The following is a 16,762-nucleotide window of genomic DNA, read 5'->3' on the forward strand; positions in this document are numbered from 1 at the left end:
CCTTAAGAGGAACCAGTGCTTTAAATATGGGAAGGGGGAGATGGGTATTTGGTTGCTCAGAGAAGCAGGTCATGTGAGCTTAGATGTTCAGGACTCCTGTGGTGTTAGGTCAAAGAACTCAGCACCCCCTTTGCCCACCTGCCCACTCAGACCACAAGGAATGCAGGTCGCTGTCCCTGAGTCAGACTTCAATTTGAGCATGAGGAGACAGAAACTGAGATTTCAGACTAAAGGGCTGCTTGTGAGATGGAGGTGATCACAGAGCCCCTTGCCCTGCCTCCCCCTTTTTTGGGGAGACTCTTAAAGCTATACGTCTTCGGGTAGATACAACATATTTGGACCAAAAGGTGGATATACTGGATGGGTTATGAGTCAGGGGTAACTGGGATAGGGGTAACTTCCCAACTGAGCTTGGTTTAGTTTGTGATTATTTGGTATGGTGGAGGAAAGGACACAATCTCCCTATTTCTTAGGGTTGAAGGAGGAATAGAGGAACCAAACCCTCTTCTCTCCCCATGTGGCCAGGCTTGCCCTTGCCCAGAGAGGGGCTGAGCCACCTTTGGTTCTTTACTGGTTCCAGGGTGACAGGAACAGGTGAGGTAGATTCTTTGATGGGTCTGGGAGGGAGCCAACTTTGGGAGGGCTCTAGGCTAAGGGCAGCTGTTCCACAGTCACCTGAGAGGGAAGGAGGTGGTTAGGCCTCTGTCTGAAGACATTCAAGCCCACTAGCTTCCCCTACCAACACCCCCCCACCTGGGTGATGAGTTCACTCTTCTCCCCCGGCTTTCCTCCACTCTGAGCCTGGCCTTGTCGGCCCCCAGCTGTCTGAGGCAGACTGAGGCACTGCCCAGCATTCTCGGGACCCCTGTCTGCAGCAGAGGCTGCCCAGATAGGAAAGGTCAGCACCATAGCCTGTCTGGAGCCTCCTAGCTTAATACCTGTCCCAGCCCTTCAGCCTGTTCCATACTCCCCAGGGATGGAGATGGTGGGCCTTTTCCTCATGCTGTTGGATGGCAGGGGAGCTGGCTCTGGCCTACTTCTGCCCTCTTTGCCCTCTGATTTGGGGGCCCTGGTCCCTTCTGCTCTGTTTTATGTAGCCCCCATCCTCCCACTCCTGGTACCACACAGCTCTGAGAAGAACTGGCTTCCTCTCTCTCAGTCCTCTCATTAGTAAAATGAAAGAATGGAAGATTTGGATTAGTGATGGATGAGCACTCTCTCTTGCTGTCATAGGTCCTGTCACAGAGATGCAGATTCTCCCCAGCAGTTTTCTGCATTAACCACCCTGGCCCTTACCTATATCGCCAGCTCAGGAAGATGCAGGGAGGCAAACGATGAGGGCAGCCAGGCCCACATGGACGCCCACTACAACCCCAGGCAATGAGCTGCTCTCATCCTGGCTGCAAGAGCAGCCAGCCTTGGACTCTGTGGACACAGTGCCATCTGTCAGGACCAGGGATGGCAAAACCTAGTGCCCCCACCCCGCCCAAGGTCTAGGTCTGATGTCAGGCAGCCATGGATCCTATTGAGGGGCCTGCTCTGATCCCAGGCCTACTACCTCCTCTTGGAGTCCACTCACCAGGGGTGGCCAAGGGCACATAATGCAGAGAGACGAAGTGGGCACTGCTGTTACCATCCCCATTGCCATTGAATGCCTGGAGTTTGATCTCATAGAGGGCAGCTGGCTCTGCCAGGAGCAGGGGAACATGAAGGGAACAGGCCTTTCTAAGGCAGGAAGCTCAGTTCCTAGAGACCCAGAGGTGGCACAAGGTTTAGGGCCTCACCTGGGTCTGTGCAGAGGAAGGAGCTGACACTGCTAGCCAACAGTAGGGGCCCCTCAAAATGGGCAGCTGGCAGCTTCCGGTGAAAAAGTTTGAAGCCTTGGATGGGCTCCAGCTGGGTTGGCAGTTCCCAGGAGGCCTGTATGGAGGTAGCATTGAGCACTTTGGTAGAGAAGCCCAGGGCAGCAGGGGCTGCAGAGGAAAACAAATGAGCTAGTTGGCAATCTCTGTCCACCTGAGGCCAGGTGCTCTACATGGCTAGAGAGGCTGTCACTCACTGCTACCCATGGTGGAGGTGTGGATGGGAGCAGAGTCCTGGCTGGTCCCCTCTGCTGAGTACGCATGCCAAGTGGATGGAGTAGGTGGTGGCAGGCTCCAGGTTTGGGAGGACATGCTTCAAGTTGCCTTTGCTCACAGCCTCCTGAAGCTCTGGGCTGGCTGGCTCTGGGGAGCAGAGTAGTTTGGCATCTCCGCATCCTTCTCCCTCACTAGCTTCATCCCACACATATACACACACACAAAGTGGGGGCAAAGCCCCTCCTGGTGCCAGGCCTCCAAGGAGACCAGGGAAGAGAGCAGCCGAAGTTGGAGCTAGGAAGAGAAATAAGGAGGATGAGAAAGGGGCCTGGAATGTCAAGCTCAAGAGGACCATATGCAGATGCAGCCAGTTCAGAGAGCCATAGACCAAAGGCCTGAGAAGAGTTCAGAGGAGCGTAGGGATCACCAAGGAGGCTGGGGCCCAGAGAACGAGAGGGACTTACCCAGGGACATCACCAGTCAGGAGCAGGGGCAGCCTGGAGCCAGTGCTGTTCTCTGCCACGCATTGGTAGATGGCTTCATCCTCAGCCGAGACCGGGGCTAACATCAGTGTGCTGGGGGAAGACAAACATTGCTGCTGAGGCCCCCTTCCTGCCAAGACCCCCACACCTCCAGCCCTACGGGAGGAGACTGCCTATTTCAGAGACCCACGGGCTTGCCCAGGAGCAGAAGAACCCACCTCCTGTGTATGGGTATTACTTACAGGGGAGCAGGCCCCACAAGCTTCCTATAGAAGTAGAAGGTAACTTGCTGGGGTTTGCGTGTGAGTGGTGAGCTTTAGAGTAGATTTGGGTAAAGAGTTACTGTTGTGTGTAGGTGGGGGTGGATGCCTGGGGTGGGTGGGGCTCTCTGCCATTGACAGTCGTAGAGGTGGGGGATGTCCAAGGGTACCTGTTGTTGTGAGTCAGTCATGTGTTATCCCCAGGACTCAGTACCTTTCCATTCTTCAACCAGACCAGACATGGCTCAGGGACGCCCTGGGCCATGCAGGTGAAGATGGCGCTGCTGCCTGGGGGCTTGGACAAGGACTGAGGCCACTGGACAAACTCGGGGGGAGCTAGGTGGGAAACAGGATGGAAGACACCATAAGACTGGACCTCTTGCCTCTCCGGTCCATACCTTCTCCCTGTCCTGGTTCCCTCCCTCCTGGTGCCCCCTCCAGGCCAGCGAGGGCAGCAGTTCTCAGCTGCAGCCACCAGGGAGGGCGTCTTTGCTCCCAGGGAGAAGAGGGGTGGATAGTCCTATGCTTCCCGGGTCTCCCAGGCGCGACTGGCGTCCAGTCTGGAGAGGATATCCGTGTTCCCTGGGCCCATCCAGCCCTAGGGGCTCACCCTGCACTAGCAGGACACCCTGAGCCGTGCGCCGGACGCGGGTGCCCGGCCGGTTGGTGGCGCACACGTAGACTCCCGAGTGTTGGACCGACACGTCGGAGATCATGAGGTTTCCGGTGCCCAGGACTTGGATGCCCTCCACGCCAATAAAGCGGCCGTCTGCGGGAAGGCGCGAGGGGGTCAAGACCGGGAAAGGGCAAAGGGGTGGGGGGCTCTGAGGGGCGGATTGGGGCCAGGCGGCTGCGCACTCAGGCGGCTCCAGGAGACGACTGGCTGCGGGTGGCCGGTGGCGACACACTCCGGCACCGCGGTCTGGTGCACTGTGAGCGTCAGGTTCTGAGGCCCAGACAGGATCTCAGGCTTCTGCAGCAGCCGTGGGGGTCCCGCTGTGCGTTGGCAACAGGGTTCAGGAAACAAGAACCTCCCAGTTCAATAAACACAATGCACGTGGTAGTCCCCTTCTAGCCCACAGTGTGACCATACATTTGAGCTGCTTCCAGCAGCTGCTATTTTATCCGTTTTATAGATAGAAAAAAGGACAAGCCCAAGGCCTCTTGACAGTTAAGCATCAGGGCTAAGCTTTGGCGGGCTAAGCAGGCCCCAAGGTAAACTGGCTGCGAGGAGAGAGGAGAAAGTGTAAGCACTGAAACTGGCTCCATCTCCCCTAGGTGCCTCACCCTGGGGTGCAGGTGGGGACAGAGGCCTACCTAAGGTGGCGGGAGACCTTTCCCTCGGAAAGAATGCCAGGCTGTTCAAGGAGCAATAGAAATGTTTTTCAAAATACACTGCTATTTTAGGTCTAAACCACATCTTCATTTTGTGCTGTCACCCTTCCTCACCTTATTTAATTTTTTTATTCAACAAATCATCATTTGGCAACCACCATCTAGTAAACACTATTCTCATATTTGGAATACAGTTGTGAACAACACAGGTGAAAACAAACCCTTGGTTTCCTTTATCCAGTTGCCCCGGTTTTTGTTTTTGCCACCTTGTATTTTATAAGACTTTGTGATTATTTTTAACCCTTTCATCATAAATGTCCTTTATTAAGAAGTTCCTCAAATAAAATTTTGGGTCTCTAAAATGAAAGTTTCTCAAGGGCTGGTTTAAAATCTTATATGTCTTTAAATATTCCTCAAAGTTTAGGATAGTCTTTATTTCATTTGTTCATTCATTCATTCATTCATCCATTCAGCGAGTATCTATTGAGGGCCTGCTTTGGGCCAGGCACGTCTCAGCTTTCCTCTGACAAGCTCCAGTACAGGCTGTGGACGAGGGGGAGTGTCCTGGCCTTGGTTGAGGAGGCTGTGTTCTGCCTGGTCAGGCCGTTCAGTCGGGCGGGGACATTGTGCCATAAGCCCGGCACGCTTTGTCTCGTTTCACCCTCACTACAGCCCTGTGAGCTAAATACTTCTATTTCCTCCAGTTTACAGATAAGAAAACCAAGTGTCAGAGAAGTTAGGTAACTTGCCCAATGTCAGAGGGGTTGGCAGAGCTGGCACTCAAACCTGGATCTTGGTAACACTGCATAGCTGACAAAGTGTACCCCTCTCCCACCACTGTGAGCTCCTTGAAAGACTGGGAAATTCTGTCTCCCTGGCACCCACTGCAGACAGGTGCCGCATGAGTGCTTTCGGAATGAATGGTTTGGGGCCTTGCTCTCCAGTCTCTGTACCTGGAGAAGAGTCTACACTGATACCAGCTCCCTTCCTCACATCTATAGGCAAGCTGTGAACTCTTGAGCCCTCTGCCCCACAACAGGCATCTGCTCCTCCTTCTGACCATTCATTCCCCTGCCTCCTCACGGTCCTGAGTGGAGGACCCCGGGTCTGTCCCAGGCGAACCCAATGTTTGGCCAGGAGCATCAAGCACCAGGAGGCCTGGCATCCTGCCCTGCCCTCCTGCCCCAGGTGGTTGATGGGAAGGGGAAGAAAGTCCGAGGAGGCCCACGCTTCCCACGGGTCTCGGGGAGGAGCCCTGATCCCCATTTGCTTTGAGTTTCTAAGACAGTTCCAGATCAGAAACACAACATCTCTCCTCTTCCCCTTTCAGTCATACATATATATCCTTTGGTGAAATTTTGTCAGAGATGTCTTGAAAGTCTGTGCTACGGCAAGGGGGTGGTTTTCCATGGTTCACTTTTTTATTTATACCCTGGAGCCCCCTAGTGGATGATTCAGGCATGACGTGCCTGTGTCGGGAAGACACCTGAGACTTGAGGTGGGATCAGTCTAAGCTCAACTCTCCCACCCCCCTTGACCTACATTTGGGGTCATCCTGGGTATTTCATCTCAGGTTCAAAGCTATTTTCATCTTTGCTCTAAGAAAGACACCTGTGCAAATGTGTACCCACACTCACACATACAGGCACAAACACACAGGCACGCACAGAGACACACAGGCACAGATGCACATATACACACTTGCACACGCACACGCATACATGTACACACAGAATTGTACCCAGGTACCCACTCCCATCCAAGAAACAGGCTGACTCTGAGTTCCGCTTATAAACCCATGACGGGCTTCCTCTGGCCTCCAGATCAAGTCCAGACTTCTCATGCTGGGCCTTGCCTACCTCTCCAGCATCAACTCTTTATTAATCTGAATTCTACCCATTCTGTGGTTCAGCAATGCAGAACGGCCTTGCAAACTGTGGTGTTCTCATTCTAGTGCCTTTGCACATACCGTGGCTCTCTGCCTGGTGTCCCTGCCTCCCACCTTCCTGACCTTGACCTGCCTCTCTTCATGCACCCTTCAACAACAAGCTTGGTACAGCTTACTCCAGGAAGCCCCTGATCATCCCCTGCCCCCAGCCCGAGGCTGGGTTAGAGGCCACTCCGCTGGGCATCCACAGCACTGCCTCCACACCCGCCAGTGACAGACCCGTCCTGCCATACCCAGCCCAGTGCCAAACCCACGGTAGGCACCCAAACGGTCCCCACATCTGCCTCTCCACAGTGTCTGTGTAGACACTTCCACTCCAAGCAGTGTCCCACCCCCTCCCCTCTGCCCAGTGCCCACTCTGACTCCTTGCTTACTGCTCAGGCTCAGCTGTGCATCCTGGCTGTGGTGGGTGCCGGCCATGTTGCGTGCCATGCAGCGGTAGGTGCCCACGTCAGTCTGGCTCACACTGGTGATGTAGAGGATGCCACCAGGCAGCAGGGTCACCCTGAGGATGCAGAGGTCAGGGGTCCACAGCTGGTGTCCAGGCCCCCAGCCCACCGCCCGGCCCCCTCCTGGCTCGTGCTCACCGGTGGCTGGCGGGACTCAGCACTGTGCCATTGTGCTCCCAGGAAATGGAGGGCTCAGACACCCCCTGGATCAGGCACTGGAAGCAGGCGACCCCACCCCGCTCCACCGTGACAGACTGAGGGTGTTGGTGGAAGCAGGACAGACCTGAGGGCATGGGTGAAGGCCCTGAGCATCTGCAGACCCAGTCCTGGGCTTTGACCCCTGCAACCATGCCCCAGAGCCCCGGCTCCTGCCTCTGCCTACAACTGCCACCTCCTGTGGCCCTTCTCACCACGCAACCCTAGACTCTCAGGTCTCTGATCTTCATGGGCCATAAGCACTTTCCTTAAACAAATATTTTTAAATATTAAAAATTATATTTTACAAATGTGTTGTTATAAAGACAAATACAATCCAAAGCTGGATTCATTATTGCATATCCGTTATTATACTCATATTTTCTTCTGTTAAAAAAAATTAAACTTAAAACCTTTTTGTGGGCCCCTAAAGTGTCCTGGGCCGTAGGCACTGTGCTCCCCTCCCCCCACCTAATGGACATCAGCCCTGCCCAGGGCCCAGCAGGTACCCTCTGTGGATGGCCCTGTGCCCTGTCACCAACCCCTTCCTGGGAGCAGCCCTGGTCACTCACCTGCCAGCTGGACTCAGGCCTGCCGGCTCACCAGCTGCCAATAGCGGTTCTGGGCCACGTAGTGGTACTCGTGGGCATGGGCAGGGGCACTCTGGTGGGAGGGCAGGACGGCCAGACGCAGGGGGCCATCCGGCATCAGGGTGGCACCACTGTCGTTGACCAGGGCCTGCCCATCCCACTGCCAGGAGATGGACACGGGCAGTTTCCCCTCCACCCGGCAGGGCAGCACCAGTGGGCACTCGTGCACGGCCACCACATCCCCCGGCTCCTGCACGAAGGCCAGCTCGGAGCCTGCAGCATGGCCTGTGAGGACAGCCAGCGCGGCCTGGACGCAGCGTCCTCCCAGGGCCCACCTTCTGCCCGCCAACTGCCCCCCTCAACTTTGACCACCTTCCGGGCTGAGCGAGCGGCCAGAAGACAGGACTTTACTTTGGGGGTCCTCGGGGCAGCCAGGGAGGAGCAGGGAGAGGAGAGCAGGGCCTGGCCGTCTGAGGAGCTGGGCCTGGCTCTGTCCGGCTGGCGGGATGTGGGCGCGGGGCCGGCCATGATTGATGGCCTCTTTCAGCCGGGCCCTGGCAACAGGGAGGGGGCGGAGCAGGCACAATGGCGAGGTCAGGTAGCGAGGTCAGGGGCTGAGGCATGGGCATTGTGCATTCTGGGGGAAACGGGGGTGCCCCTCCCCTCCCCCCTCAGCCCATCTGCCTGCCTGCCTGCGGGGTTAGCTTCCCAGGACTCCCAGCTCTCCTCTTCCCCCTCCCCACTCCCAGCCAGGACCCCGGCCCCTGAATAGGGAAGGAACATGCTTATACGCATGCACACTCATTTGCACACATACACACAGACTGAAAATCACAATCTCACAGACTCCCCCAGCTTCTAGACACAGATTCCAGCCCAGACACTCATTCTCACAGAGGACACAAGCACAGGTCACACGCAGATGCTCGTACAGACTCCGAGTCACAGATACATACGCACAGGGCAAGAGACACACACCAAAGCCACGGTTCAGATGCACATGAGCAGAGCTGTCCGACCAGGCACGCGTGTAAATGTGCAAGGCTGAGCCAGGACCTTCCGAGAGGATGGGCTGGCAGATGGGCCCGTGAGAGGCCAGGGTGGGTGACCCCAGCCTTGATGCGCTCAGGGACATCTGGGGGGAAACCCCTTTGCCTGCCCAGGCCCTTCCTAGCCACTCACCCCGTGCGACCCCCCGGCTCAGCCCAGCACAGTAAGGATAGTAGCCACAGTCTTGCCTCCCAGAGCCCTCTCTCCACAGAGCTCTTTCCTGCACCATATGCCTCTCCTCCATGCTCACCCCTCTATCCTCTGCTGCCTGATGAGATTTCCCCACCTCTACTGCTGCCATCATTTGTCCCTCTGCCCCTCTTTTCCCCAGCTTGCCCCCAGCTCTCCCACCCTGGTCTTCTCCCCTTTCTCTGCCACCTACCCCTCTTACCTGTCTTTCCTCCCATTTCCTGCTCATTGCCAAAGTCTTGCCCCTCCCCTGATGCCCTGCTGGCTCCAGCCTTCTTGGGCTTCCCCATCCCTGTCCCCTTACCCCAGTCCTGAAGCAGCAGCAGCCCCAGCAGCCCCAGCCCCATGTCCCTACCAGGCCCGGGCTACCCCCAAGCAGTCCTGGTCTTCTGCCTTCAGCCTGGGGGCCCCAGGGCTGTGGACATTCCTGCTCCACACTCAGGGGCAGACTGTGAGGTCTCCTGCCTTGCTTTGGAGAGCCCAAGATTTGGGGGGGCCAAGGACTGGGGTCGAGGCTGGAGGCTGCTGTCCTTCCCTCCGTCCTCCCTGGAGCTGGGTTTCTCTGCTTTCAGCCTGAGCCCCCGCCCCACCCTATCCCCACTGTCCCCTCCTCCCAGGGCCAGGACCCAGACACGGAGACAATTGGGGTGGGCGGGTGGGGGAGGGAGGAGGGGACAAGGGCCAATGAGAGCGAGGCAAAGTCGGGGAGTCAGACCCGCCCCTTTCTCAGCCTGTGGAATCCTCTCCCAGCTGGTCAGACCCACCCCTCACTCACCTCAAACTTTGATTGAAGGGGAGTGAAGTTCTAGGAGGAGTTGGGGCCTCTGATCCCCACAACCCCATCTCTGGGGATGCAGCTCCTGGACAGGAGTGGCTTGGAGTCTGAGTTGGGGTCCCAGGGAGGGGCGCAGAGCCCCCACCCCCTAGCAGAGCCGCTGTCCCAGGTGCTGAGCCAGGGCCCGGGGACGGCAGAACTCATCCCATTAGTTCGGTCACGGCCCAGCAGCCCCCTCACCGTTCATAGTGTCACTTTCCAAAGCTGTTCTCTCTATTCTTATTGGGACAATGGCTTGGGGCTGTCAGGGGCCGAGAGGCGCCAGCCTGCGGGAGGTGGGGACCCAGCCATCCCAGGCCCAGCCTCCACCCGTCCCATCCTAAAGAGAAGAAAGAGGCTCGGACCCCTGCCCCATCACCCCCACCAGGCTAACCACTTAAAACAAGCAAGTGGGTCCTGGGACTCAGAAAGGGGATGACTTTTGAGACTTGCTATTTCTGCAGGACCCCCGGCCCTTCCTTAATTACAGTTTTCCTGTTAAAAAAAAGAAAAAAGAAGTAGAGCTTCTGGTGAGATGAGAGGGTTCCCTGGGAGGTACATGAGTTGTCTGTGAACAGGGGTACGGTATAAAGGCAGAAGTGGGGAAGTCTGGTTGGGGCAGGACATGAGGGCACAAAGCATCCCGGCCTCCACCCAGGTGCTCCAGCCAGTCTGGGTCCTGACTGAGTCTTCCCTGAATCCCCTTCTTCTCACGCTTTCCCCCCAGCATTGCCCCTGCCCAGCTTAGGCTGCCCCTATGTCTCTGCAGCACCAGCTCCATCCTCAGCCTTGGCCCGGACTTGTGCGTCTCCTCTCTGGCTCGCCCTCCTTGCTCCTGGGCCTTCAGGGTCAGCCCACACCCCTCTGTCTCTCCCACCTCCCCCCCAGACCAGCAGGCTGTGGTGTCCACATCCCAGGCCTCAGCTGCCCCAGAAAAGGGCCCGAGAATGCTGGGGGTGGGGGGAGCATGCAGCCTCCCCACCAGCCCTCCTTGCCCAGCCCTTCCCCTCTCTGTTCTGTCTTGAAGCCTTGGTTGGGGGTTTCCACTCCTTCCCTGGACAGGCCCCCTGGGTCAGGGCAGCCTGAGCAGGAAAAGGAGCACAGGCCCTGGTCCCAATCACTTGCTCGCTGTGTGTCCTTGGCTCAGCACATTTACCTCTCTGAGTCTGCTTCCTCATCCGTAAAATGGCTGGGGTGGGGTGGGGGTGGGGAGGATGTGTGACAGGAACAGTTTCCCCCAGAGGACCCGGAGGACTAAATGAGATGAGGGCTTGGTGCTGAGCATGGCCCAGCGAGGTCGGTCTCGGGGTTTGTTGGTGCCTTCTCTTCCCTACCTGGCTTTCCCTGGGACTGCTCACTCTCCCATACCCCTGCAGAGAAGGCGCCCCATTACCTGCCAACTTGCCCCGTCACCTCTGAAGTCACCCTCCAGCAAGGTCTTCAGGACAGAGAGTGACTGATGCTGGAGACCTGAGTTCAGGGTTCTGGCTCTGTCTCTAACCATCCTGCCTTGTCCTAGGGCCCCTCCCCTCCGAGATGGTCTCACCTGTAATGTAGGTTCTGAGGTTGTGAGGATCTAGTGAAATACCTTGCTCTTTACAGGACAAACACTTTGATTTTTGAAAGAATAGCTTTATTGAGATATAATTAACATACTATAATGTACATTGTTTATGGTGTACAATTCAGTGATTTTTAGCACGTTCACATAGATGTGCAACCATCACCATAATCTAATTTGGAGCATTTTCACCACCCCCTATAAAACTGTGTACCCCTTAGTGGACACTCCCCATCCCACCACCCTATCAGTACCAGGCAACCACTAATCTACTATCTCTGCCTTCTCTAAACATTTACACAAATGGAATCATACAATATGTGATCTTTTGTGACTTGCTTCTTTCACTTAACATAACGTTTTCAAGGCTCATCCACATTGTAGCACGTACCAGAACTCAGTGCTTCTTATGGCTGAATAATATTCTACTATACAGATATACCACATTTGGTTTATCCATTCATCTGTTAATGGACATTTGGGTTGTTTCCACTTTGGGGCTATTGTGAATAATGCTGCTGTGAGCATTTGTGTACAAGTTTTTTTGTGGACATATGTTTTCAATTTTCTTGGGTAAATACCTAGAGGTGGAACTGCTAGGTGTTTTGGTTTGCTAAAGCTGCTGGCATGCAGTATACCGGAAATGGGTTGGCTTTTACAATGGGGATTTATTAACTTGCAATTTACAGTTCTTAGGCATCAATAGGATGATACCTGGACTCTGAAGGCAGGCTGCTGGCATCTGGGACACCTCTGTCACATCTCAAGGCACATGGCCAACACTGGTCCTACACTCCTGGGTTTTGTTGCTTTCAGCCACTGGTTCCAGTGGCTTCCTCTCTGAGCTTCTGTGGGTCCTCTCTTAGCTTCTCCGGGGCTTTTCTCTATGAGCTTTTCTTAATTTCATCTTTTATAAAAAGGCTTCAGTAAGGGGATTTAAGACCTACCCTGGGGCGGGCCTCAACTGATATAACCTAATCAAAAGGTCCCACCCACAATAGGTCTGCACCCACAGGAATGGATTAAAAGAGCACGGCCTTTTCTGGGGTACATAACAGCTCTAAACCACCACACTAGGTTATTGAGTAATTCTATGTTTGACATTTTGAGGAACTGCCAGATTGTTTTCCTAAGTGGCTGCACCATTTTACATTCCAAGCACTTATTTTTATAACTTTCAAAGTAGGAGTTTTATTGGTCCCAATCCCCTTTGAGAATTTGATGAAAGCCTCACACACAACCCCACCCCCACCCCACCGAGGGGATATACCCACATCCCCACCAAGAACTGCATACAGCAACCTGGACCCCAGGCATGGAAGCTCCAACCCAGGGGTAGAGACCCCAATAGCCTTGATGCTCAGGGTCAGGAAATGCTGGAAAGATTGATTTGCTGACAACTGCCCATGTTTTCCTCCCTGCCTGATGATTGGTAATTGGTCCAATCCTGAGCAGACCTCTGGCTAGGTCTGAAGTTTTCACAGCTGCTCCAGGCTTTTCTAGAACAACTTTCCTGGAAGGTTCTCTGCTGCGGATGAACCCCTCTGGAGGACTCCCCTGGCACACTAGAACCTTATTTCTTTTCTCTCTCCCCATGTCTCCTCTCAGTCTGCATCTGTATGTCTCCCCATATCTTTTTCACTCTCCCCATCTCTCTGTCTCTCTCCAAGAGTCTCCTCATCAGTGGCAGGCAGGAAAACAGCTTCCCAAAAACGTCCATGTCCTAATCCCCAGAACCTGTTAATACGTTAGGTTGCAAGGCAAAGAGGAATTCAGGTTGCTAACCAGCTGACCATAAAGAAAGGAGATTATCCAGGATTGTCCAAGTGGGCCCAATGTCATCACAAGGGTCCTTCAGAGTGGAAGAGGGAGGCAGAAAAAGAGTCAGAGGGAGTTGTGACTGTGGGAGAAGTTCCGTGTGAGGTGACGGGAGGATTCCACCGGCTGCTGAAGTCTTTGAAAATAGAGCCACGAGCTAAAGGAAGCCGGAGACCTTTAGAAACTGCAAAAGGCTCCCCTAGAGCCTCCAGGAGGGAATGCAGTCCTGACGGCACCTGGATTAACTTCCATAACTGTAAGGTAACAAATTTGTGTTGTTTTCAGCCATCAAGTTTGTGGTAATCTGATACAACATCCCTGTCTATTCTGCCCCTGACATTGTCACTATGTGACACTTCACATCTTCTAGATTTTTGTTGTGTCTCCTCCACTGGAGTGCAAGCCCCAGGGAGGAACAAACCCAAAGGTACTCTGTAAACGGTCAAGTGTGATAGATCCAGGAGATGCAGAGGGGGAGCAGCCCCTGGTGCAGGGAGTCCGGGGGCCGCAGGTACAGGGTGCCATCTCAGACACGACATGATCTGCATATGCTCCAGGACCGCAGCCAAGGAACTGCCAGGGAAGCGAGCAGCAGACGTACCAAGGATGTCCTGATAAGGTGTGTGTGATGGTTAAGTTCATGTGTCAACTTGGCCAGGTGATGGTGCCCAGTTGTCTGGTCAGGCAAGCACTGGCCTGATTGTTTCTGTGAGGACATTTCATGGACTTATTTTGTGGACTTAAATCATCAGTAAGTTGATTGCATCTGTGGCTGATTACAATCAGCTGAGGAGATTGCCCTCAACAATGAGAGAAGTCTCATCCAATCAGCTGAAGGCCTTAAAAGGAGAAGTGATGATTTCAGCAGTCAGAAGGGAGAATTTCCATCTCTACTTCGGCCAGCCAGTTTCTCCTGAGGAATTCAAGGAAACCTTCATTGGAGTTCTCAGCTTGCAGTTTGCTGTATAGAATCGGACTTGCCTATCCCCACAGTTGCATGAGCCAATTCCTATTAAAAAAAAATCTCTTTATATTGATCTCTCTCGTTCTCTCTACATATATATATATATATATATATATATATATACTGTTGGTTCTGTTTCCCTAGAGAACCCCAACTAATACAGCAGGTAAAGGCCAATACCCCTGGCACTTTGAGGAGAAGAAATGGTTTTTTAGTCTTTTATTATAAAATGTTCAACATCCACAAAAGTAGAGAGAATAGTACAGTGAACCCCCGTGTACCCATTACATGATTCAACAATTATCAAGATTCTTGCTATGTTGGCTCCATCTCACCCCTTTCCCCCTTCTTTCCTTACTAAAATATTTTCAAACAATTGTGAACATAGTGTCATTTCATGCATTCATACTTCATGCGTGTCTTTTTAAAAAATACATTTTTGTTTCACACCACAATGACATTATCATGTCTAACACAATTAACAATTCCTTAATAGCATCTAAGAACTATTATTTCCATGTGAAATGTCCCTGATTGTCTCAAAAATGTCTTCCTTTTATGTTTATTTTTTTTTCTTAGGCAACAACAAGGTCCATATATGACATTTGGTTGTTGTGCCTCCGAAAGATGTAATCAGCAGCTATACTCCTCCCCTCCTTATATATCATTGACTTGTTGAAGAGACCTGGTAAAGTTTCCAGGAGAATCTCCCCTATTCTGGATCTGTCTGCATGATTTCTCTGGTGTTATTGAATAGATATTGGTTCTACAACATTGGTTAGCTTCAGGTTCAACTGTTCGGCAAGAAAATTTCATAGGTATTGTAGTGTGGTGCAGATTGCATCTCTTCAGGTAGTGCACGTTTAGTGATTCTAAGATTTGTTAGAGGCTTCAGGTGGTGACAACCTGATTCCTCCATTATAAAATTCCCATCACCCTTACATCTAATAATTTTATCTATTGGTGATAACTGCCTGACTCAATTATTTCATTAGAGGTTGCACAATGTCTGTTTTCCAATTCTATCTTTCCTTTCTCACTTTTTAATTGGAATTCTTCAGTAAAGAAGAACTTTTCTTCATCAGTGAGGACTCTTTGGTAACCCTGAAATACAGCACACACAGGAAAGGAGGGGCAGATGCTTAGTTATTTCCTTTATTTGCCAATTTTCAGAATTAGGAGTTTGTTCTAATAGTATCCTACATGTTTCTCTCCCCCTCTTTTTCTCTTTGGTATCACTCTGAACTGCTATGTTTTCTTATATTTAATGGTTCAAGTGCATTCATTACTCTTTTTGACATTCAAACTGTCCTATCGTAGGCCAGTGGAAGCTCTGTGTCCCTTTGCTGTTTGTTACCCATTCTTTGGAGTCTTTGCTTCCTGGCACATGCTGCCCCCAGCTGGTCCTGAGTATTTTCTGCGCCAGACCTTGAATCAACAATTCCAGCAAGGAGCTGGGTGTCAGGAGACCTCCTTGGTGTTGGATTGTCATTGTTTCTAGGCCTTTCTTCATGACATTACAGGGTTTTTACTTAATTTATTTTATTTTATGCATATACCTTTTTCTCTTGCTCTGGCAATATTAACTCCTAATATGTGCATTATTCCACAATGTACCATAAAATAGTTTCAATAATAATACTGAGTATACTACCGAATTAAATGTAAGATTTATTTATTTCTTTATTTGTTCTTGGGGAAAAACTGACTTTGCAAGATTCTCCTCATACAAAAAATAGGTAAATTGCACTTCATCAAAATTAAGAACCTTTATGCTTCAAAAATCACCATCAAGAAAATGAAAAGACAACCCACAGGATGGAAGAAAATATTTGCAAACCATATATTTGAAAAGGGACTTACACCGAGGATATATAACTCAACAATAAAAGGAGAAATAACTCTATTTAAAAATGAACAAAGGATTTTTGAATAGACATTTTTCCAAAGAAGATACACAAATAGCCAATAACCACATACAAAGATGTTCAACCTCATTAGTCATGAGGGAAATAAAAAGCATAATTATAATGAGATGCCAGTTTACATCCATTAGAAAGGATACAATTTAAAAGACAGTAAGTGTTGGTGAGGATGTGGAGATTGGAAATCTTTTTCATTGCTAGTAGTGATGTAAAATGGTACAGATATTTTTGGAAAACAGTTTGACAGTTTCTCAAAATGTAAAACACAGGGTTACTAGACGACCCGGTAATTCCCCTAAGGTAAACACCAAAGTGAACTGAAAGAAAAGTCTCCACACAAAAGCTTGTACACAAGTGTTCATAGCAGTGTTATCTACAATAGTCAAAAAGTGGAAACAACCCAAATGTCCCTCAATTGATGAATGGAAAAACAAATTATGGTATGTCCATGCAATGGAATATTATTTGGCCATGAAAGGAATGAAGTCCTGATATATGCTACAACACGGATGAGCCTTGAAAATATGCTAAGAGAAATAAGCCAGACACAAAGCCACATAATCTACGGCTCCATTTATATGAAACGTCCAGAATAGGCAAATCCATGAACACAGAAAAGAAATTAGTGATTGCTAGGGGCTGCCATGGGGAGGAAATGGGGGAGTGACAGATCAAGGGCACCGGTTAACTTTTGGGTGGGGTTGACGAAATTGTTCTAAAGTAGATAGTGGCTATAGTTGTGCAACTCTGTGCACTGAATTGTACACTTCAAAAGAGCAAATTTTATGGTATATGAATTATATCTCAATTTTAAAAAAACAAATCAGCTCCCAACCCCCCACCGCCACCGCCCCATCCATCCATCCGTCCGTCCGTCTTATTTTTATGCGGCGCCGCCTGGAGCACAAGCGCGCAGGCGTCTTTCCCGAGCAGGGAGACGAGCGGCCTCGCCCCGCCCACTCAGGATGACAGTCACCGCTGGGCGCTGGGCGCCGGGAGGCCGGGTGAGCACAGGCCCGCGCCGCCGCGGGGGTCCCAGCCCTTGGGGCGGAGACCCTCTGGCGAGTGCTCGAGGTCCGGCTGCGCTTCCCGCCCCTTACGGGT

The 16,762-nt window shown here is 51.8% G+C and overlaps 1 protein-coding gene and 1 pseudogene across 1 annotated transcript; both read right to left on the reverse strand.

Annotated features, from left to right (window-relative positions):
• Nucleotides 1–545: 545 nt before the first annotated feature.
• LOC119517427 (immunoglobulin superfamily DCC subclass member 3-like) lies at nt 546–2,321 on the reverse strand. Its single transcript, XM_037814108.1, has 4 exons — nt 2,060–2,321; nt 1,785–1,973; nt 1,297–1,425; nt 546–675 (listed from the first exon to the last, which is right to left on the reverse strand). The coding sequence occupies exons 1-3, from the start codon at nt 2,172–2,174 to the stop codon at nt 1,310–1,312; spliced, it is 420 nt and encodes a 139-aa protein (XP_037670036.1). The 5' UTR covers nt 2,175–2,321; the 3' UTR covers nt 546–675; nt 1,297–1,309.
• Nucleotides 2,322–2,538: 217 nt separating this feature from the next.
• LOC119512834 lies at nt 2,539–9,063 on the reverse strand (annotated as a pseudogene).
• Nucleotides 9,064–16,762: the final 7,699 nt, after the last annotated feature.

This window comes from Choloepus didactylus, chromosome 2 (genome assembly GCF_015220235.1).
Source record: "Choloepus didactylus isolate mChoDid1 chromosome 2, mChoDid1.pri, whole genome shotgun sequence".
Classification (NCBI taxonomy): domain Eukaryota; kingdom Metazoa; phylum Chordata; class Mammalia; order Pilosa; family Megalonychidae; genus Choloepus; species Choloepus didactylus.

Excerpts from the sequence above, each read along its gene's own strand:
- LOC119517427 (XM_037814108.1), bottom strand. The coding sequence starts at position 2,174 with ATGTCCTCCCAAACCTGGAGCCTGCCACCACCTACTCCATCCACTTGG. Across the intron at positions 1,974-2,059 it reads CACCTCCACCATGGGTAGCA|CCCCTGCTGCCCTGGGCTTC; the intron begins GTGAGTGACAGC and ends TTTCCTCTGCAG. Across the intron at positions 1,426-1,784 it reads CTTCCTCTGCACAGACCCAG|AGTCCAAGGCTGGCTGCTCT; the intron begins GTGAGGCCCTAA and ends CTGTGTCCACAG.